At 38.3% G+C, this 25022-nt stretch overlaps 1 protein-coding gene across 1 annotated transcript in view; it reads left to right on the forward strand.

The window, feature by feature from the left end:
• Positions 1–25022, forward strand: part of LOC139470922 (survival of motor neuron-related-splicing factor 30-like) — a 54792-nt gene that overhangs the window by 1529 nt on the left and 28241 nt on the right. The window contains exon 2 of the mRNA XM_071253250.1: positions 23549–23614. Within this exon, the coding sequence (XP_071109351.1) occupies positions 23549–23614 (66 nt within the window). The remainder of the gene's footprint in view (positions 1–23548; positions 23615–25022) is intronic.

A 25022-nucleotide genomic window follows, 5' to 3' on the forward strand; every position in this document is an offset into this window, starting at 1 on the left:
TATTATTTTTTCGGTGCATTAATTTCATTATTATGCACAAGAATGTAGTTTGTTAGGGATATTTAGTGGTGCTGAACACATCCAAATGTCGCCAGTGTTAGGGTAGGTTATCCCGAACTCTATCCTTAACCCTTGGATCCCCTTTACGATCAATCACCCCTTTATGACCATTAGGGTTAGGGGCTAGGTACTCGTTTAGTGGCTATTGTAGATTATATAGCGGCTCCTTATATTCTTCCCACAAAAACGTTGAGTAAAAAGGATGAAATGGTTTTGTGTCGAATATTTTGGCTACTGGAAACTGTCCTAGAACATTCACACAAGCCACTTTCACCGGCTACATTTTTCATTACTGATTCTAAAGCTAACTCACCGTTGTGTTGTCACTAGTCATGCTTATTCCTCCATCGTTCCTTACTATTATCCACATCATCCTTACAGTGTTCCCTACCACACTTTTCTGTCACAAAAATCACCTGACGAATTATTAAATACCATATCATTCATGCGCACTCTCGAGTTCAACGTCTGACGCCTAGGCCGTTTTCAGTTCGCGGCATATCGGCTCATTCCTCACCACTTGGTATCTTGTAGATTACGGAATGGGACGAGTGTGCCAAATGCCATCGGGATCATTCGTAAGTGTCCGTAGACTAAAGTCACGAGACACCATGCCTACCGGTAACCTTCGTAAGTGTCCGTCACCTATTCGACCCTTTTCGTTCAGTTCCGTAACGTCATAGGCATGACTAGATAAATTTGCATTATGTTTAACAGTGTGGACGTAGCTCAGTCGGTTAGCTGTCAGGCTAACAATCCGAAGGTCGCGGGTTCGCGTCCGACGGATTCTCACTAAAACTGGTTGCATGTCTTGTGACATGTGACCTACGGCAGAGATCGTCCTCACAAGAAGTTGTGGTACTGTATTCTAAAGGTGCTTCCCAGATTTATATACCCAATACTGCTACTACAAAAATGATGATGCGATTCAATGATCGTCATGATTCGCATTAAAAGAATCATCAATATTAATTAATAATGGACAAAATATACTATCGCCCACAAGGATATTGGAAAGGTATAGGAGCAATACAAAAATTAGCCACTGCGGCTAAGGTATCTAAATATGTGGACAAGGATTGGCTAAAGAAACAAGCGATGTGGCAAATATACTTACCGGCACCGCGTTATATCCCGAGGAAGAAGTTTGATATTTTTACAACAAATGAAGTTCATCAGGCTGACCTCTTGTTTCTTCCCCATGATAAGGTAAGATGCAAAACATATAAATACGCTTTAACCGTAGTGGATGTGGCTAGTCGCTACAAGGAGGCTGAACCATTAAACTCGAAAGATTCAACAGAAGTAGCTAATGCACTGAGCCAGATATATAAACGCGGACCACTAAATTCGCCCAAGTTATTTCAAGTAGATCCTGGAGTTTATGGGATCAGTAACTAAACTGTTAACAAAGCACAATGTCACAATCAGGCGTGTTGAAAAAGAGGCCCACCGTAGTCAAGCTATCGTTGAAAAATTTTACCGGACATTAGCGGAACGTTTGTTTGGGTATCAGTATGTGATTGAAATGAAATCAGTTCGATTAAGATCAACAGAATGGGTGACACATTTATCAGCTGTTGTATCAGCGCTGAATAATGAAGTAACAAGATTAATCGGGAAGAAACCATCCGATGCAATTAAAATAAAATCTGTGACTTCCGAATCTTCAGCACCGAGGAGAGGCAAAGAACAAAAACTATGTCGTGCAACCGATCTGATTTGGTCCCTTACAATATATACCATTAGTCGGTTGGTTATGAAAGAAGGAGAGCCTATTCTTTATTATCTAAAAGATGGACCGAGCAGGGGATTTGTGCGAGAAGAGTTGCTCATAGTTCCCAACGATACAGTATTAGCACCATAACCATAAGCATAGGTAGTTACACCATCATTATCAATCCAATGTACCCTTTATTCACATCGATATTGTGGATATCATTCACATCAACCCACTCAAAATCACCTGTGGGTAAAGGTTGACTCATAGCCCATCCATACATATTGTTGGCGTCGGGATATGATATGTGCGTATCGGGTTTACTTGGATCATATCCTTCCACTAATTTATTATTAGTCTTAGAATACCTTTTCATCGTCATCGATATACCACCTCTTAATCCTTTCTCGACAAACAAGTGCATATTGTAATCGGTGAGTAATTGTAGTTCAACTCCGGTCTTCTTCAACAATGCATCCCACGATAGTCCGGAACTGGAAAAGTACCATGCTAGGTCCAAGCCGTATTGTTTTAAACATGTCTTTCTAAATATCGCCAATATTGGCGAGTAACAGTACATAAGTTTTTAAGTACAGATCGTGATAGTCGCCTAAATTCTTACAACCTAATTTATCCCACACCATCAGAGTGTGTTCAAAATCGGCATCGGTTATTTTAGATTCTGTTAAGTTACATATTTTTCCATATTATTAGCAATGCACGTTAAGCCACCGTTGGTCTTTGAGATAGCTTGCATAATGAGATGAGAGTCATATCCTTTATGTCCTAACATGACAACTCGTTGACTTCTTATAGGCCCTCCAATCATCCCTCGGCATACACATGGGTTTCTTACGCGATAAATTTTCCCTGATTATTCTCTCTTCGTTTTGTAGATATTCTAGGAACTTTTCTGCTGCATCGCGACCTTTGAAATCACGGGCGGGTTTGTTTACCCATCATACCTAACAACTATATATCCAAACCCACAAGGAATATGTTCTTGAGTTTTGTACGTAAAACTATATTCAGTATTGTGTTCGGTATTTTCTATAGATTTGATAAGTGCTACGAAGTTGGTGTAAATTTATACAGTACTGGCATTTGATAAAAATAATGTTCAAATTTTAATATATTTTAACCCTCTTTAGGGTCCAACACCTCTGCAGTCTTCTTTATGCGCTTCTAATAGATCTTGTCTGCTGTACCCATGCAGGCATCTTTCACAGAAATATTTCTTTCCATCATGTTCTGTTTGATCGCATAATAGCCTGCTTAAACACGAAAAATGATATTTACCATCTAGAAGGTCTATCCACATTTTTGTCTGTTGGGAAATATGTAGATCATATCATCATTCTGAAGCAGTCGTCGCCTTTATTTTTTACACTAATATGGCTTTTTTCTTTTTATAATACGAGGGTAAATCTATATAAGATCCACCTTTGAAAGGCATATAATTTGCTATATCTAAATGTAAACTATCGATTCTATCGAACCTCTACAGGGGTTGAAAAATACTATTGCCTGACGCCCGTGCCAAGTAAGGTTTAGATGTCAGGCGTGTAATATACGTTTTCTAGCATGCCCGTGGACAAGTAGAGCACACAAAATGAACTGGGTCAAGTATCACGCGAATGTAATCATGTAATCATGTTACGGTATTTGATTGGCTAATATTTTGTGTCCCAGACTGACTGGCGATGGGGAAATGACATCGTGTCAGTGACTTGAGTTTACTAAAAGTGTATATAAGTTTTGGGAACCATGTGTTACCGCACACAATAATCGAGTTAGCGCTATATTGAAGAGTGCAATAGCGAGGGATCACTGTAAGTAAATCTGTTCTTTCAAATGAGTAAGCTAGTAAAGGACAGAGTAGCCTCCCTTTGCCTCATTAGCACCCAGAGGGGTATCTGCAATAACAATTTATATTGCCAGTACCGCACATGGCCGATCATGTCTCAGCGGTCTATTTTAAGTTTCTTTGGCGGTGGGGACGAACTTAAAAGGAAGGCAGAGTGAAATTCCGAAAGTTGTATATCGGCAAAGAATATGACGAATGTAAACGAAAACGAACATTCATCGCTGGGTGGAAAGACCAGTTTCCTTGGGTTGCGTATGAATAATGATGACACAGCGAAAGTCATGAAGTGCACCATTTGTTCCAAGTACCCAAACATACACGCTTGCAATCGTAAGAGAACGTTTATTGATGGATGTTCAAATTTCAGAATTTTATTCTCAGTTCTGCAGCAGTAACATTTTACTGAATTTATTAGCTAGATTTTGGGCTAGTACATTTTAAAATAGGGCAAGTGAGAATGTTGTTCATACTTGCCCTTGGTCAAGTAACATTTTTAATAATTTTTCAACCCCTGCTCTATTAGTCTAGCATTCTTAATTTTCTTGTGTCCGCTGAATTGAAGCATCTAATGATGCGCTTTTAGAATCAGATTCGGTTGCTCCGGAAATAAGCCTAGGTATATTCGGCGTCATTTTTACCCAATGACATTTTAACCGTTAGCTGGTATTTTATACTATTTAAATCATCTAACTCCTCGTTAATTTGCTTAATACGATGGACTTAACATCATTAACATCCATGTTGGAATTAATTTCCATCTTCCAACCTCTTAGATATTTACTAACGCCGGTTGTGGGTACAAATCCTAACTCATCGGATTGATTATTATCAACATCAACTGATGAACTTTTATCAACAAACGGTTGATTTTTATCAAGTAAAGCGATCAATTCAGCTTTTCTCATTCGAGAATAACCTATCAGCCCACTTTTTTTCGCTTGAGCTTTGAGTTCTTTAACAGTCTGGGGTTTGTTGTATTCCAAACCAAGTAAATCAATCAATTCAGCTTTTCTCATTAGAGAATAACCACGTAGACCATGTTGTTTTGCCAAAGCCTTCAACTCTCTGACAAAAACCATTGTGAATTAATGGTATATGCAAAATTAGTCAAATGTCTAAAGGACCTATCTTACATAAACAATAATGACCTTTGACCCCTATCCCACAGAACATGTATAATTTACATTTTCTTGTCTGATGTAAAAAGCATGAATCCCAAAATATATACCGACACAAGTCTGTTGCATTGAATTGGTTTACCCATGAGTGTAAATCTACACAGATTCATGGTTATACACCTGTCATATCATTTGTCTAAATGCAAATCACACCTCCACTTGGTGGATGAGTCATCGCTCAGCTGATAGGTAATAGATCATAGCTTCTGCGTAATAGATCATAGCTTATGCATAATAATGTAACTAAATATGATAAATGCTATCTCTCGGTCTTTCTGAGCCTCTGACTGTGTATAAAACTGAGAGAGTGTTGGCCTTGGCATTAGGTCAAGTGTCTTTCCATAAACAAGGAAGTATTCGTGCATGGCAGATTCAACATCCTTAAACATTTGAATTGAATGTCCTTGTTTACAGAGTTCATCATTAAAAAAATCTAATCTCTCCATTCTGCGTCTGGCCCATTGTGACTGGGCTGTTTCGAGTTGTTCTAATGCTTTATTATGTCGTTTACGCTCCTCTCCAATTTCTTTAGCGTTTGATTCCCTCACTGTAGAAAATAAAAATAACTCCCAGAAAAAGTTAGAGCATTAACAATAGCTCCACCAACCATCATCGCAATTGATGCCATACTTTTTAGAAAATATTCAAATGTTTAACTGCAGTGGTCCCTCGCTACAACGCTACCAATGGGGTCCAAATAATTGGTGGGCATTATAGACGATGAGCCGTTTAACCGAGGCCGAGGCCGAGGCGGGGGAGCGCGCTCGGCAAATCTCAAATCATCAATATGTGTTTATCTCACGTCACGTCAAAATAGTATATATTTTTATGGACCTAGATCTACCTGTAATATCATTCATTTATTAAATCTGTCACATTTCACAATGTCTGAAATACGTATTCCATTTCAATTTATCATTTTGTATCGATAAATTAAAAAATTATTCACTATTTCCCGCGATGTTATTGAAAATAAAATTCTCGGACATACATTTCGACAACGGGTCCGCATCGAACATGTCAAAGAGTAAAATAAAAACGTTTTAAGCAAATCTTAAAGTGATAAATAAAATCAACAAAAAAATATCTAAAAGTAATCAAACTTATATCAAAGTTATTATTTCCATCGTTTCGTGCGATCGCGTGTAATGTAAGTCAAATGACATCTCGGCTTTCGTCGCCTTGAATTCTCGGCTCGGGCACAACGTTTAATGCAAAAATATATGCATGAAAAATCTTTGCCACAGCTCATAACCTAGCATGATACATTCGCGAAGTTCCATATTTTTAATATATATCGTGATTCCTGCTTAAAACGTTCAGAATAACACGATTTAACAATAAAATCTTTCGCCAACTTCTGAAATTTATCAAACACGAGCTTGGTATCACAGCTATAATTTGATTGGCTGCCTGAGGTCACGTGCTAAAAATTGACCAATCACGAAACTTGTAGCAGATTTCAGCAAGAAAGCGTCATTAGAAACAAATTTTAATCCAATGAAATCGCTTGTTATACCTACGGAAAGAACACAGGCGATGTTACGAAAGCGTGATTACGAAATGAATGACCGCCGTGTTGTGACAGCAACTACATGTGTGTGACAGTGTCGCCACAAATTGGATTGCCCACTAATTAAGAATATAAACTTCGCTTGTGGTTCTCTTTTATTGCATGCATGCGCTTCTAAGATCAAAGGATGTATAGTGTGAAAAGTTAACTAGTTGAACAATCGTATTTCCGGGACTTGCCGCTGATGTTTTCAAACAGATTATTAGAACTCCATTCAGCGATAAACGGTTGATTATGCAATGAGAAGCGATATTCGCAAATGAACAATGAACAACAATACAATTATGTCTGTGTAAAACTCTCAGTAATAAAAGTGTACATAAATTTTGGGAGCCATGCGTTACCGCGCGTAGTAACCGAGGTAGCGCTTTATCGAAGAGCACAATAACGAGGGATCACTGTAGTTCATTATGTCTTCTGGGAAAAGCATAATAAGCCCTTGTTTGATTAGCTTATCTTTTGTGGCCATAGCTAGGCCTACATCTAGAACCATCATACCAATATTATAACCATTAAAATCTAGCTTGGGTGGACTGGCTTTAGTATTTATTTTAGTTATACAGGCATAGCCAATGGCCAAGCCGCTGACCACCGCTGAATGATACGTTGCATTTACCAACATTTTACCGTCTGTAACTGGAGTAGTCATTGCTTTTATAACATTACATGAGGGCTTAACTCTAATTGAACCTCATCTTGTGGTGCTTGTGGAATCGAGGATGGTGTTTTCACTTCTCTGGTCTTATAAAACCATACCGCTACTGAAGCAACAACCCCTAGTACATAGGGAGTCCAAGTTTTAATCATTCTATGTGCAGTATTGTGTATTAGTTTTGCCTTCCTCGTTAGTGCACCCTTCCTAAAATCTGCGACTTTTCGAGGATTCTTAGTCACTCTGACTTGTGGTGTGGTGTTTGTGGTGCAATTGCTTGTGTTTCCTCGTTTACGTTTCCTAGTTTACTTGTTGTGCAATCAGAGATTGTGCAATCGGTATTTCCATCTCCATTATTTGTAAGTGGGCACATATGTTTAAATTGACAATACCTAGCTGTTATTAAAGCGGTGGTAAGTGGCGCTAAGAACATTCCGTATCTATGATAAAACTCACAGCTTACTGCACTTAAAGCGTGTTCAATGAATGGATCTTTCTCGAGAAATTCGCATAAATACATCAATTTTCTGCTGGGATAGGAAGAAACGTACTAGCTACAACTGTGTATAGTTGTAACATAGCTGAACCTCTTGTTTTAGTCATGGTAGCTCCCAGTCTAGACTTGTAATGCACTTATAGTTTTTTAATTTCCTCGTCGGTCATGTTATCAATTTTTTCAGTGGTATAATTTCCCCCAAATATGGGGAACATTTTCCACCGGCTACCAAAGCTGCAAGTCCTTCTCTATGTTGCTCTAAAGATTTATCAACTTTAGGTTCTTGGAGCAGTTGTTCGATAAGTTTGTCGTATTCCATTATGTAATACCAAAGGAGATATTTAAGTCAAACATAATTAAATATTGTATATCAAATACAGCCCAAAATAATAAACTGTTGCGAAAAAATGAGTATTTCAAACCACATTTTTACATAATCACTGCTAATGTTCAATTTATCAAATTTTCTAAATTTGCTATATTTTGCTATATTTTGCTCAGCAGTTGCTATATTTTGCTCAGCAGTTGCTATATTTTTGCTCAGCAGTTGCTATATTTTGCTCAGCAGTTGCTGTATTTTTGCTCAGCGGTTGCTATTTTTTGCTATAATTTTGCTATTTTTGCTAAGCAATGCATAAGCAGCTGGTTGATCGGTTTTTGATACAAGTTTACAGTGCTTCGTTTCCGCTAACAGTTTTCTGACTTAATCTTGCTCAACTTGGTAGAAATAACATCATTTTCGCGTAGACATTCCTCAAATGAATCTTGGTCTTGCAATTAAACAGGGCTAGCCAATTGGTCTGCTCTCTGAGATCTTTCAGGACAGAGTTGTATTTTTGAGTAAGTACCCAAACGCTATGCTCCATATGCCGTCCTAAATGCTAAATATGAAAGCATATCTTTCTTTTTGGTAAGTTCTTTACTCACACTGCAGTCGTCTATTATGAAAGGGTTGATTTTCCTTTGTATTTTTTGTGACATACTCTTTAACAGTCTTGTAAACGATCGCCCGGATCAACTTTGTGCACCCCAGGATCTTTCATTACCCAATCTCTTGATAGGTATGTTTTATTACCATTTATAGTCCGGCACAGAATAATAATATGGTAGAAAACATCCTGATAATGATTTTATAAAATATCTAGAATAAAAGCTGTTTTTCTGCTACCCGTTTGCCTGCAGATGATAGCGCAGTGTGGTTCTTTAGGTAAAAGATTATTAATAGATCGCTTGCACGAATCTTCCATTCTGTATTTTAAGTTGCGCGTCCATAATCAAGTACAAATATATGATTAATTTACCAGCCGCTTCCTGGCGCTTCGTTGTCTGTATAGTAACACCCTCACTGGCATTTTCAGCATCTGTGGTTTGCATGTCCAGCCATAGCGCATACTTCTTGGTAAGGAATTCAGCCATTGATACATCCCCGAGAGACAGATCTTTCACGACCACGTTAACTTCTGGGCTTCGTTTTATAGAAGGGAGTTTTTTAATCTCATCCCATTGTTGATATGGTTGCATGCCTTGACTAAATAGTTGATTAGGCATGCCCTCGACAGTCAATTCTACTTTTGTAATCTTGGGATTGTAGAACTTCTGGGTACAGTCGTGCCCCGCTTATACAGACTTCAGATATCCGGAAACCTCGGTTCCTGGACGATTTTCATTCAAAATGAAATAATTACTATATAAATTTACCCGTTTATCTGGAAATTCAGTTTCCAGAACCGGACGGTCATTTTCATACACAAAACACTGAAATGCACTCAAAATTGTCCCACTTATCCGGACAGTACACTTCCGCTGGTGGTAATATCTTTGATTCGTGAGAAGTCAATTAACCAAGTGACACTGAGTTACGCTTGAGACGAGCTTGTTTATTGTACATGTAATCCCCTTCGATAAAAATGGCGTCTGTGGAGGTCAGAGGTCAAAGTTGAACTTTATTACGTATTACGAGAACATTACGAGGCATTGTTTTATATCTAGGGATTAAGATTACCTTGTGTATTTTCTCGTAAACTAAGCCGGAAACAGCAATCAGCTGTACACACGTTTTCTTGGAATCGACCGGTGATTCGGTAAAGACACACCCAATGATATAACTTTATAGGATTTTTAATGCAAGGATCGACAACAATTGTATCTGAAACTATTTTTTTTTAGCAGGAATAATATATTATATGCAGCCTTTACTAAACATATTTAAAATAATAATAACCCTAAGCGAAGCAGCTGATCGCTATTCTCGGGTTTTATTTTTTACATGGAACCAGTCTGACCGGTCACCGTCAAGGCTCACGCGCACGTGATCGCGTGATCGCGAGAATTTCATGTTGACATAGAATCGTCAAACAAAAACAAATATGACTTTTAACGAGTCAAAGTATGTCATTTATGATATATGTATCCATTCTCTGTCAACTAAAGTTCGTTTCAAGGCATCAGTAGCGGTATTCTGACCATGGTTGCTGTTAATAACAGTGAGTTGTGCGATCTTCCGATCGCTTCACACACGATTTCGCCGAAATTAATAAAAACAATATGTATAAGGAATTTTGTCATGAGTTGCATAATTGAAGGGAAGTAACTCTTCCAGTAAGAAGCTGGTTTCAGTTATACGGAAATTCATTTATACAGACGAATTGTGAAATGACGCAAGTGTCCGTATAAACGAGGCATGACTGTATCTTTTTGAAATGCTTCAGAAGGGTCCTCGAACAACATTAAAATACCCTTCAACGATCTAGCGGGGACGTTTAGATTGATATTCCGTGTCGTATCTCTTTGGTTCCTGGTGATCTTTCGGTGTCGAAGCTAAAGCGATCGTACAAAATGGCTAAACTTCCAGTATACTGGCTACGAATTTGTCTGCTGGCTAATTCAGGATCTGTTATCATATCATACTCAAGTGAGATATTGTCAATAGAATAGCTACCAATTTCATCCTCAGCAAGTTTGATTACTCTGCTGTAGTCATTAAAAGTGAGTTCGTATTCTAACATAGCTGACTATCTAGTAATTCAAAGTCGAGCGGAATATAGAATCGGTTGCCTAAAGCATCAGCAACAGTCTTATCTTCAACGAAGGTATTATGGCCGCTATCAGCACACACTCAGTCTCAATGTGTTCCGATTACCAATACCTTGGAACTGTCCCGTTCTTTAGCCGTTCTCTAGAGATGCATGTAACAGAAGTATACATCGCTATCCTCAATACTCAAAACTTCATAACCACTAATTTTAATGGCGATTTTCTTAACAATCGCACGACCTATGTTCTGAACAAGTTCTTTGTTAGCGTCGACAGACGTCAGATTAATAGTAAATGATAGTCATGCAGCTCGTGGAACTAACACATCATGAGCACCTAGATTAGGAAAGCGAACCAGAAGTGTTTGATTCTGATCAATGGTACTCGGGTTATTAGTTATAGTTTCAGACTGGCGAATTGCTTTGATCCCTAATGGATCCCTAAGTCTACGGGTTTAACTTGCGTCCGTATTGCGAATACATTGTTATATTGAAATTATGTAACCTTATGTTTAATATAAAAATGGATGATATTAATCTAGATAACATAACTGATACTAGTACAACCAAAGAGGGTACTGGTGAAACCAGCTTTATGAATCTTAATGATGAACTTTTGAAACCAGCCGTTAATGATTATTACTGTTGCTTTAAAAGAAGACAAAAAATATGTTACTTCTATTGGTTGGGACTATTCAAGTTTAGGATAGATAGTAAAGGAATTTTCATTGTTTGTAATGAATTAGGTCTTGTAGACTACTCATGAGAAAAAGGTTCTTCAGACTGGGCGTACTGAACTCGATGCCATAGATAAAGATAATTTGGAAGAACGCTCGAATCTGGCCTCGGACGAACTCGGAGAAATCTTGGATACATTTGGTGATCCCCTGTTACCGGTACCACCATCCTCGGGGCTTAGTACAAGGGAATTACGAGGCCTTGACAAGGCAATGCAAACAATGGGGGCAGAACTCATCAATAATACAGCCAAGATATCTGAACTCGACATGCATATAGCTTATGAGGAAACAAAACTTGAACAGGCAGACGATGAATTCAGTAGACATCGCATTGCGGAAAGATTTCATAACTTAAAAGACCAAAGATCGGCCCGCCTCGAAGGGCTCTTTGTTCACAAATCAGTCAAATTGGAGAAACTATCGATCAAGTCCACAATGATGACACTACACTGGCCGATAAAATTAAAACATTGTTCAGAGAACAAGGGATAACCATTGCCAGTATTTTAACTGCATTTGGATTTATTATATTGACTTTGACTCTCGCGTTAACCGATGGAGGTGGACCACCCACACCACTAAGGCCAAATGGTGTAAAAGAGTGGATAAAAAAGCATTTAAAAGCATAAGGAAAAGCACTGGGAAAACTTGCTGGGAAAGCCGCATCTGCACTTCCCAGTATAATAGCAAGTATTGTTTCCTGGCTCTTGAATTTATTAGCTAAGACCGCCACTTGGCTTAGTGGGCACTGATCATAGCAATTGCGGGGCTGTTGTACTTATCCATTAAAGATAAGATTTATCCAAATCACGAGTAAACCAGCCGCGACTCCACCTACTATAAGCGCTGTTTTTTCAGATGGTATGTCAGCTGGTGAATTGATAGCATCTTCCATATTTGCAGCAAACTGTTTTTGTGCATCGAGCGCTGTCCCAGAACCAATTATTCCCGTTTGTGTTTGCGATTGTGCACCAAGAATTGCCCATACGTAAGTTCTTATTGATTCATTAACTCTTACAAATCCTGGGTTAGTAAAATTATTTTCTGTTTTATCATTAAGAAATTAATTCAAAGCATTTGAGGTATCGTTTAGTTGCACAAATTTTGTAACACTATAAGGCAAACCACTCTAAAAACTCATTATATCTCCTCTCCAATCGTTACTCAAAAGTTCCCAGCTGTGATACCAATTATGCGTTTGTTTGTCTGTAACAACTTAAATGGATCGAATGGTTGATGAATTTTTTTAACTAAATCATCACTTTCTTCTTTAACAGTTATTTGTCCATTGTACGGAACACCTAGACCATGGTTAAGTCCTTTAATACGCCAATCTTTACTCGTAGAAATACCAAATTCCCGACAAATACGCTCATACTCAAACCTATTGTACAGATTATTTGAGGAATTCCATGCTCAATCCTGCGGTTATGGGACACTAATTTCTTTAAGCATACGTCTAATCTGATAGTACATGTGAAATGATAAAACAGACTTATTTAGTTCAAATCCTGGGGCATAAAGAGATACATCACATCCTGTTGTAGCACACCATATGGCAAAGTTTAACTGCTTTTGCCAAAATTGCATTGGATTGTAGAACCAATCATGTACCATTTTATCGCTAGTTGCCGTGACCCTGTATTTTTCAAAGATATCACGGAATTTAACAAAAAACTTAGCACCAAAGGCTCTTACGAAAATTGACTGATTCATAATGTAAGTTGATTTCATATTTAAGTTATGATATAGTATCTTTGTATATTTAATATGTACGAGGGGTGTTCATTAAAGATTTCCCCTGACCCACTTCCGATGGACCTAGTGGAATGAAACTTGGCATAGGTATTAGTCTTTCTCCACATAGGAACCACCAAGAGTAACACACTTCTCCCATCGTTTTATGCAACTGTGGAGACCTTGCTTGTAAAAGCCCTCATTTTGCGTCTCAAACCAGGACTTGACTTCAGAAATCAATGTTTCATCATCTGTGAAACGTTTTCCCTTCAAAAATGACTTCATGGTTGGAAAGAGGTGGAAGTCAGATGGTGCAAGGTCAGGAGAGTAAGGAGGATGTGGAAGGATTTCATAGCCACAGGACCGCGCTTCTGTCTGGGCAACATGAGAGTTGTGTACTGGAGCATTGTCTTGCAGGAGACAGACACCCTTGGTCATCATGCCACGCCTCTTAAGCTTGATAGCGTCCTGCAATTTCCGCAGTAGTGAAGCATAATAAGCTCCTGTAATTGTGGTACCCTTTGCCAAGAAATCCATCATCACTACTCCGTGCTGGTCCCAAAACACTGTGAGCATGACCTTGCCTGCAGAGGGTTGGACACATGCCTTCTTTGGGGGTGGTGACTCCACATTCTTCCATTGCATCGACTGAACTTTAGTCTCAGGATCATAGTGATGGACCCATGTTTCATCCTGTGTGATAAGTCTGTCAAAAAAGTTTGCCTGGTTTTTTTTTGCACATGTCCAAAAGATCCTTTGAGCAATTGACTCGTTCCTGCTTTTGGAAATGTGTGAGCAACCTGGGAATCCATCGTGCAGACACCTTATGCATGTTCAAATTGTCATGGATGATTTTTTCCACAGACCCTAAACTGATCTTGACATCTTGTGCTAACTGGCGAACAGTTATACGTCGGTCTGCCAAAATGGCGGTCTCCACTTGATGGATAGTGTCCTCATCAATGGCTGAATGGGGGCAACCAGGAATGGCAGCTGTTTCCACAGATGTCCGACCACACTTGAACTGGCGATGCCAGTGTTTAACAATGTCATATGATGGGGCATCTTTCCCATAAGTTGCTTTCATTTCATCAAAAGTTTCTTTTGGTGTGCGACCTTTCAAATATAAAAACCTAATCACTGCTTGGTATTCTACTGGCTCCATTGTCACACCCTACTCGATCATAACACCTGTAAAAGTGGTAAGATTAATAGTTCGGTGCTGCAAATTCAGACATAACCCATAGATACATTTATCATTACACATGTGAAATTTCAACCAAATATGATAACCCTAAGTGGTTTAGGGGAAATCTTTTTTGAACACCCCTCGTATGTTACACTCCCAGGAATAACAAATGGCCAGTCTATTCAACTGCTTCATGCTATCGATAACTCGGCTGGGCAACTTGAAGTCGCTCTCTGCGGTGTAACTTATTACCCGCGGTGGAGCAATATAAATGCTGCGAGAGATAATAATAAATTATAACTAGGTGGATTCAATAATGTAGGCGATAACATCAATATAGCAGATGGGTATTACAGCGTATGCTCACTCAATGATGAAATTTTTAAGCCTATGGGAGCTAGTCTCACACGAAATGAGTTGAATGGGATGCTGATTTTAAACACTGGAGAAAAGGATGTGATCATTCTCATGGGCTTAGCAGCTACACTTGGATTTATAAGAGAAGGAATAATATCATTGCAACCCAATGAAAAATTTCATGGAGATAAATTACCCGATTTAGTTCCCTATAAAGAGTTGTGCATCCATCTTGATCAGATCAGTACAACAGCTAATATTCAACTCGAAAGTCCTTCAACTCTGCTTAGAGCTATTCCAGTCAAAGATGAAAAAAACAAAAGCGGTAGAACAGAATCTTTCTCATCATTACAATATAAAAAGTTAAAGCGGGGTATTATGTCAGACTTCAAAATTTCTGTATTAGATTAAAACACCAACCTGTACATATAGGATACTTGAGTGTAACGCTCCATATTATAAATAATGGTTGATTCATCAGGCCCTTAGACAATATAATACAATTGTGCTTTCCGATCTTGGAGACACAGAAGGATTCGATAAACCTGGTACCTATGGCAAGTTATACGCTTTACACTTACAAGATAATGTATACAAGCAGAAAGAATTTGTATTCACAACTAATCTAGGAGATTTAAGTGATGTCGTCGTTAGTAGACTCAATAAAAACACTTCATACAATCTTACTCACAACGATGATAATAAATGGACTATTGTCGAAGCGAAAATCGACTGGCTACTGAATATCGTCATTGCTCCACCATATGTGATGACAGGTAAGGGACATAATTTAACTAAGATAATGAATAGTGGGATCATACTCGGGGCTTATTCCCCTCAAAACGAAAAAGTGTGTTAGTAGCTCCCCTGCCAGAAAACCAAGGTCATATGTTATTAAGTCGTCCGGCATTAAAATATGTTAGTTTAAATTTGGTTACTGAATTCGATGATATAAAACTGAACTTGAATGCTATACCTAATCTTTCTACAATTATTATTGAAGTCTTGTTTGGGGATGCACCAGAAGATACCTTCGAGATATTACCAGGTCTATCAATGAAATGGCTGAAGAAACACGAGCGTCAACGTTGCAGTATCATTTATATGGGAGTATCACCCATTGCAATCCTTGAGGGGGTCCAAGTTAATAAAGGTGAAAGCATTTCGCTTACAAAGATATTTATGCCGCATAATATACATTTGATAAGGTTGATGTATACTCTCAAAACATTTAAGCAAGACCAATTACAGACAATTATATGATATAATAATATACATTATGGGTTTATATCTGGTGCTTGATGAAGCATCTGAAAAGATGGATACTGTTGATGGATTTCAATTACATCAAATAAGCGACATAAAACATCGAATAGAGTAGGAGAGGGAGTTGAGACTTGGATTGTATAAAAAATATTGAGTTTCGTTTATTGTTGTGAGAACTAACCAAATACGATGCAATGAAACAGGAGATTCGATCCAATTCTCATAAGACCAGTGGTATTAGTGAAGACGAGAAAAAAAAGTTCATAGAACAGGGGAGGCAACTAGCGCGTCAAATAATTCCGTGCCAAAACCAAAGAACTGATTGGAGATTAAAAATAGATTGTTTCCTATCGTTGGATCACATTTAAACGAATGCTTACATAAGTCTATAATAATGTCAACAAAAACATATATGCTCCGGGACAAAATCATAAAATGGCGAGAATTACCACAGGGTATATATTATATCAGTGATTTCAAACCAACCAAATACGGTCATCAATTGTTTCTTTCCAATTTCAAAAAAGAGTATATATAGTCTGGTCTCCTAGTAGAATGAATGAAGAACTTAGTAAAATGTTGATTATCAGTGAGCCAGAACTGCCATTACCTATACTACTTATGCACCCATGTCACATTCACATAAATATTTTCAGACAAAATCCTTGTTCATTAGACATAATATAACCTGATTGGTCTGAAAGACATACTTTTCACAACTGTATACTTATTGATGTAAATACAATTCTGTCCACTCCTTTACGAAGAAGTTTATTTACATGTTTTGTATATTTTTATCAACTATTGGTAATGGCGGAATGGTCGGTACACACGAGAAAACGACAGTATATATTCCCATTACATTTATAACATTCATTGAATGAAATTATATCCATCATCACTCTCAGCATTAATATCATGTAACTCATATTTTATGCAGTGCTACGGATTGCCAAATATGGTGAAATTAGTAAAGTGGTTACCGCACCTCTCGACCTTTTTCTGCCATGTCGCACTTCATGCAAATGACAGCGATTTGTTTTATTATACACCCATGTCACATACATGTAACTATCATAACTATTACTATAGCCAATTTGAAAAAAGGAAATTGATCAGACGGGTCAGAAATATTTACTTTTCCCCACTGTACAGCTATTGGCGTAGGTCCGCAATGGAAGAGTTATGTTCAAGTATTCCATATCTTTATCGAACGTGTGTCATGGCGATTTAGCATGGCGCTAGAGACGAAACGGCAGCGCAGATTGTCTTTCTGTTTATGATGCTGATGTACAGAAAATATTCAAATCTAAGTTGTCAGTTGACGCTTAATGTTTTTTTGCTCAATGACATAACAATCTGCAATTTTATTTGTGTAGGCTAGTAGACAGTCGGTGATTTCCCGCCGCTGTGAATTTGTTGTCTGGACAGGTGCTCGTGATTTGACCTCGCTTGTTGTGACGTGGATGACGTCATGTCAAACTGCTGATCTGATGTTGTGGTAGTCTAATATATAATGGGTACACGTTTTCAGTTTTCAAATAGAAATGTTCTCTTTGACTGAACTAGAAAGATATATCTAGTACATCACAATTGGGAAGATTTCCACAGCGACTGATGAGTGAATGAGACATATGCAGAAGATGATTTGTCTGGCAATGGGTATTTTGTAATAAGTAGAGTGTAATAGTTCATTTTATGTTGGTTTTATGTGCTACCTCCAATGTTTAACCCAGCCCAAATTTTGGGACCCTCTCTGGGGGGTATGGCGGACCTTATGCAGAGGAAGATTTGTCTGGTGTGGCCCATTCTGTACTCTGTGAGATGAACCATTTCATTTACACTTACTATCCAGCCCTTGAATGGTCCCTTCTTTTGGGGGGCCAGGGGCCACTTGCAGCAGGGGGTCCCTGGCAGACATCCATATATGAATATGTTGGGTTACACAGTAAATATTCCTGTGTTCGGATATTGGTCTCTTTTTTTGTTTGACCGAGTTAGAGTGATCGAAAATAGGTTTGTTGAATAGATTTGCTGCCCATGAAAACGTTTTGCTTGAAGATACGTGTACTTACTCTTAGGTGGTAGTACGTTAGTATGATCTTGTTCATTTTTAAGAAGTAATAACAATGTCCGATATTGAGCGATGTCAATTTGAGTATTGTTAGGGCTGTTAAGTTAGTTGGTTGGTTTGTTGTTCAACTATGCACTCAGCAATATTCCAGCTATATGACGGCGGTCTGTTAATAATCTGGACCAGACAATCCAGTGATTGATATCATGAGCATCAATCCACACGATTGGGATCGATGACATGCATCAACCCAGTCAGCAAGCCTGACCACCCGATCCTGTTAGTCGCCTTTTGCGACAAGCACAGGTTGCTGAAGACCTATTCTACCCCGGGTCATCACGGAGGTAGGGCTGTTAAGCGATATTACACTTTTTGTCCTGTGGAAATGTCAATTATCAATTACCCCGAAGTAGTTTTCAGAGCTCCAGATCAGCTGCTTATCTGTGTTAAATACGCATCAGAAATGCAGAAATACGCAGTAAAATAAAATCCAAGCATATCAAATACGCAACAAACGTTACAGATACGCTACAAAAATAAAATTGTGCTAAAGTAACCCTGCGTATTTGATTAGCAAATCAGCAACTTATTTTGAAATTATAAATAGGCATTCCGTCAACCTTGCCGAACTCCAAGATGACAGTTACATCATGATCATTTGCAATCATACTTTCTTGTGGATGTATCGTGGTATTTTTGAGTCCTATGAAGCTCTCGAACCCACACAACACCAGTTTGCAGGGAATAGATGAATAGTGTTATTTAACTTAAATACCCATGTGTAAAAACTAGTAGGTAACAGAAATTTGAATACTCAGATAGAATTACTGATACCCAATGATTTTAAAATGCATGGGTAAAATACCCACAACACCAAAAGCTTATCTGGAGCTCTAGTTTTTATCCCTAATGACAGAGCACGGACACTGAAACCTACATTGATGTAATCAGGATTTCTTCAAGATATACATTCAAAACTGTCATTCATTTTGTAACATAAAAAACACTGACAAGTTGATCGGGATTATTGATCGGCAAATAAATCTTGGAATACTCTCAATCAATGTGTGCTTCGAAATAGGTGTCATATGTCTATTACCGTTAGGATATGTTCCTTCCAATGGTGCGAATTATTGGGAGTTTTTTATTTCAAACAAGAGCGCTTACTTGCCTTAACTTGCGACTGTCAGGTGCTTCCATATTACGATTATGTAGAAAAAGTAGGAAACTTACAATACCAGCACTTTTATCAATGGCTAGGCAGTGCATAGATCTTTGATAAAGTTGATAAGGAACTTGCATGAATTGTTCTCAGTTGCACACTGCAGAGACTTAGGAGAAGGGCTGTCAGAGTAAACCTGGTTTTGAAAGACTTACTTATAGCAGGAAAATCTCTTGAAATAAGTGAATTTCAGGCTTGTGATGTGAAAAAGTTGGATCCCAAATCTGTAAATTTTGTCTCCCATGGAAGAAGTTGAAATAGATATCAAGGACAACGTGGTCATGCTTCACAGAGATTCAATCATCACATTCAGTAAAGAAACAGAAATTCAAGTCCATCACAAGATTATAATCACCCAGAGCGACAATTACAAGCATTACACAATCAACGACACACATTGAATCAATGCAAATGCTAATTGTGCTGCTTTCAGTTCCCATATGATGGTAAATGTCCTGCAAAAGGTAAGAAATGTAGTGCATGTGGAATTCTGAATTATGTCTCCTTGTGTGTCTTTCACATTTTAAACCTGTCATTCTTGGAGAAATCAGGAAATCTTCTTAGTTCTAAGTCTGCAGAAAGTTTGGAACTCTTGAAAATTGCAAGAGATATTACATCAAAAGACATTGCAGATGAATTCCCAAATGTTGAATGGCATTGGCAAGGCCAAGAATGTACAAGTCAAATTGCATGTTGATGAAAATATTCCACCAATGAGACAATCACATCGCAGAGTTCCTATTCATGTGCAAAAGGATGTTGAGAATGAACTGCAGCGTTTGGAAGAGTTGGATTTTATAGAAAAGGTTGATGTCCAACTTCGTGGTGAGCTCAATTTTTGTAGTACCCAAGAAATCAGAAGATGTGACTGTGTGTTGACATGAGAGAGGCAAACGTTGCAAACCGAAGAGAGAGGAATATCACCCCGACCATACATGATCTTATTTCTGACTGAAATGGTTCCACTATATTTAGCAAGATAGACCCTAATGATGGTTATCACCAGATAGAGCTGCACCCAAATAGCCGATATGTGACTCCTTTCACAACTCGTGTTGGACTCCGACATCACAAACGTCTGTCTTTTGGAATCAACATGGCCTCAGAAAAATTTTAGAATCTGATAGCTGAAATCATACAAGATATTCCTGGATGTTAGAACATTTCTAATATATTATTATTCATGGAAAAGCAGAGAAACAGAGTTTCCAAGTCAGAGATCACAATTTTATTCCCAAAGTTCTGAATCCTAATTCCCTGGTATCATTTTGATAGCTAAATAACTACTCTTGTATACAGACAGACAGATTAGATAGAAATTCTCTTGTCAAGTTGGACCTACTGTAACAGTCAGATGATTTGTTCTTTCGAATTTGTCGAGATTGGGGAGATTTGTCATCCTCTGATGACTCTTGCTTGGTCATGTATTCGGAAAGAATGACATGTCTCTAGATCCTGAAAGGAGCAAGACTTTCATCAATAGAGGACCTTGGGAAGTCAAATGCTTGCTTGGTATGGCACAGTATGTGGGTAGATTCATCCCTGACTATGCCACAAGCATATAAAAATAAGTTAACACATCAAGATATTGGAAATGGAAGAAACCTGAAGTCCATGCATCAACACATCTTAAGGATGCACTCAGCACCACAAAAGTCATGGGTGCTGGTGATGGTACCACCCATACTTTAACATAGACTTGAGGCAGTCGTAGCGTACAATGGCACTATGGACTACTTTGTTCCAAGAAAGAAGATGGAATTATCTGTTGACACCAGTCCTGTAGGTCACAGGTGTAGGCACCATACTTCCACAGGAAGGAAAGGTTCTCAGTTGTGCAGGCCATGCATTATCTGACACTGAGACCAGGTATTCACAAACTGAAAGCAAGATGCTGGCTGTTGTATGGGCTGCAGAACATTTTCACCTGTACTTTAAGAGTCAAAAAGCTTGCATTTGTAAAAATAGAACGTTGGTGAATACACCTGACTCGGTACAAGTATGAACTAGTATGTAAATGACCCTGCAGACTACATGAGCCAATTATTCCAGGCAAAATAAGGTTTCACTTGGAACAAATTGCAACAATTTATTTCACCACAATGCATGTCTGCAAGGTCCCGAAAACAACATACTAAAAGTCCCAAGCAATCCTAGTTTGGGAAATATGTCTAGGGGGATTTTCAGATCAAACACTCACCCAGGGATGTCTGCCTGTACATTGGCTCAAACATAGCCTGTGGTAGTTGGTAGGGGATGACACCGACCTTCCCATTCTGTTGCAACATCACTTCAGACCCGATAACCATGAGGTCATCTCTCTTCAGACAAGTACAAAGATCATTGACATCTCCATCCTGCAGAGGACCCTTGATCCTGATCTCAGCCAACTATTTTCTCTTTGTACATGCATTGTCAGGGTGGGACACAACATGGAGGCCATATGGCATAGGAAAGGTCACAGCTTTTGGGAAATACCACAATCTCCAGGGATAGTCAAAGGTTTTCAAGGTGACAGGTAGAAACCATGCAGAAATCGAGTAGGCTGGTAATCAGGAACTTGCAATCCCCTATGGATGTATGCCTGGCCCGGATTTGAATTCTGAATGTGTGACAAAATTCACTGAGAAGGTGGTATCAAGCTTAAGGTACCTACCCCTTGAAAGCCTTACACCGACATCAGATGCTGCCAGATTTCACAGCCAACGAATCTGACTCCAGGTGCAGACCTGGCTAGCCGACAATATGGATGCAACTGTATTTCTATTAGAAATAATCAGGTGCAATTGCACTGGAAAGCGTGATAGAAACACATGCTCATGCCGAAAAAATTGTCTACCTTAGCATGTGGACAATGCAAAGGGATGGCATGTTGAAATGGACCAAGTCATGACTTTTCTGACATTACTGAATAATCGTCTCTTCAAGGTCCAGTAAATGAGTGTGAATATATAGACTATCTTGAACTTTAGATATTTAAATTGATACTCAGTTTGGTTTAGGTATTTCAGGATTATTTACTCTTTATAGTCTTGTGTTAAGTATTTTGTTGTCCAATATGGAAAAATTGCATTTTGTGCACTTTTCAGGCAGCTATCATTTATTTCTGTGCAAGATTTCAATTCAAAATCAAGTTGATTGTGAATAGACTCATCATCCATGTTTAGATTTTGATTGATTCCATTTTTTTTTACTTTTTCGATTTTCGTTTGTTTTGATGGCGGCCATCTTAGAATTTCCCCAAATCAAATATTGGTAAACTATTTTTTTCTTGAAAGTAGGCCTGTGAAGGAATTGAAATGCATTAAAGACCTTTTCCGTCAATTTTGTTGAACCTTCATGAAATACAAACCTTTAATTACCGGACTATGTCTCGATGCCGAATACTCTTCCCCAGCAAAATTATTTTGTTTGTTTCTAAGTTTGAATTTCTATTCATTTCAACTAATATGTACTAGTTATGGGAAAAATGTAAGGGGGAAGTTGGGTGCTTTTCTGTTTGTCTGTAATATAGAACCAGTTGGATTAGCAAAAAAAACTAAATGCCCCTGGGAAATAGTACATCAGTCATTAACCTCTTCCCAGTTCAGTGTAATGACAATTCCAAGCACTTACACAAAAACCTTAATGGTAATACATTTGGGGTTAGATGGGGGATTTTAATTTTCTGTAATGAGCGCTTACACACTGGTTTCAAGTGGAGTGGTGATTGCCTCCACCGAGGTCTCTGCTACATACCCTCTATGAGATACTCCTGAACTTGTTAGTTTGTATGGCAGCATCAATGCCCCAACGAAATTCCTGAGTCACTGCAATGCTGTGCATGCAGTCACCTTGCTATGGCACAGGTGGTGTGTTCCGATGACTGGTGAAACTGATGTCATCACAATTAATATCTGAGTATTTTGGAATTTGAGCTAACAAGGTGAAGGATTAACTCACCATTCATTGTGTATTGCAGAAGGATTAATCACCGTTCATTGTGTATTGCAGAAGGATTAACTCATCATTCATTGTGTATTGCAGAAGGATTAACTCATCATTCATTGTGTATAGCTGAAGGATTAACTCACCATTCATTGTGTATTGCAGAAAGATTAACTCACCATTCATTGTGTATTGCAGAAGGATTAACTCACCATTCATTGTGTATAGCTGAAGGATTAACTCACCATTCACTGTGTATTGTAGAAGGATTAACTCGCCATTCATTGTGTATTGCAGAAGGATTAACTCACTATTCATTGTGTGTTGTAGAAGGATTAACTCACCATTCATTGTGTATTGCAGAAGGATTAACTCACCATTCATTGTGTATTGCAGAAGGATTAACTCACCATGCATTGTGTGTTGCAGAAGGATTAACTAATCATTGTGTATTGCAGGTAGAGGCTTCCTTGACTACTGATGCAGAAAATGAAGACTTACTCAAGCTGAAGAAAGACTTGCAAGTGAGTAGTGCTTCCCTTTCATTGGTAGTGCTTTAGTTTTTGTGAACACCTGGTGTCACCACTGATTTTGAGGTTTCCATACATATAATTTTCACTACTATTTGGCTATATCGGCAGTGAGTGGAGACTGGTTATTCTCTGGTTTGATGTTTCCTATTACTGCATTAAATAAACCCCAGTCACAAAGACAATACATTCTTTAGCTCACCTGACCCGACGGGCTCAGTCAATGTATGCCCCTGTTGTTTGTCATTCATCACAACTACCATCACATTCATCACATTTCAGCCAGAAGAATCATGTAGGTTAGGTTCGGTTATAAACAATCAAGTCCTTCGGTTTTCGCTCACATTCCCAGATTCATATTGAATTTTATAACAGCTTGAGATATCATTACATATTATTATATACAGGGCTTGTGTGTTTAGATCGGCTGTATTACAGTAACATTACTTATTTGTATCATTTTAGAAGCAAACAGTTACAGTCAGCTCCAGTGATCGGCTTAAAGTGTCCTGTGATCTACTGGTGCTTTCGTCATGAAAAAATGTGTAGTTCATTCAGAAATAGTGTCATTGTTGAAATCCACTAATGTAATGCGATTTCTTCCAAATAAATACATAAACAGCTTCCTGAACATGTTAATTGGTAAACTACATCCTTCTAAATTATTGTCACTTCTTATGTTTGGTGTTTTATCATATTCTTCTCATTCAAACGTTTGGCATCTTCTGCTAGCATTTCTGGAAGTGACATTGACAAAATATTGTTACGAGGTCTGTGATTGGCTTATGTTTCTATGTCTGTTTTCTAAACCAATTGGTGATGCTGCTACAGACCAGACAAAGAAGAGAATTTATGTATTTGTGATAGAAATGGAAGTAACAAAATAGTCTTAAGATATGACTTACATTGTTCACAAGTTGTAGATTTCTGTCAGTTAAACACATGCTGTGTGTTAGCCGACACAAGATACAGCAGGTTGCCAGCATTTCACAGCCTTCTTGCAGTCCAAGCACGTAGGCCTCATGATGATGAGAGATCATTCAGACTCATGTTATCTGCCTATATTTACCTTCATGATTGTAGCTAACTGGCTCCAACAACAAAACACTGAAATGAGATTTTTTCATTCAAGATACAGTTGAAGTTTTTCAGAAACCATTTCGCTGTGGGGTTTTAAATATATGCAACAAGTTTCATCTAACTTTAGTCTTCTAACTGGCTTCTACAATTAAAACATGGAAATCTAATCTCAACATAAAAAACGAAGGATTAGTTTATCAAAGTGCTCCACTATTGAAACATCATAAATAAAGAGGCCGTTTTCTCCATTCATGCTGACCATTTTCACTAAGCCCTAAGGGTGAAACGATACACCGATATTCCGATGCATCGCGATACTTGA

The sequence above is a fragment of the Haliotis cracherodii genome, unplaced genomic scaffold (genome assembly GCF_022045235.1).
Source record: "Haliotis cracherodii isolate W230 unplaced genomic scaffold, xgHalCrac1.p SCAF_1, whole genome shotgun sequence".
Taxonomy (NCBI): Eukaryota; Metazoa; Mollusca; class Gastropoda; order Lepetellida; family Haliotidae; genus Haliotis; species Haliotis cracherodii.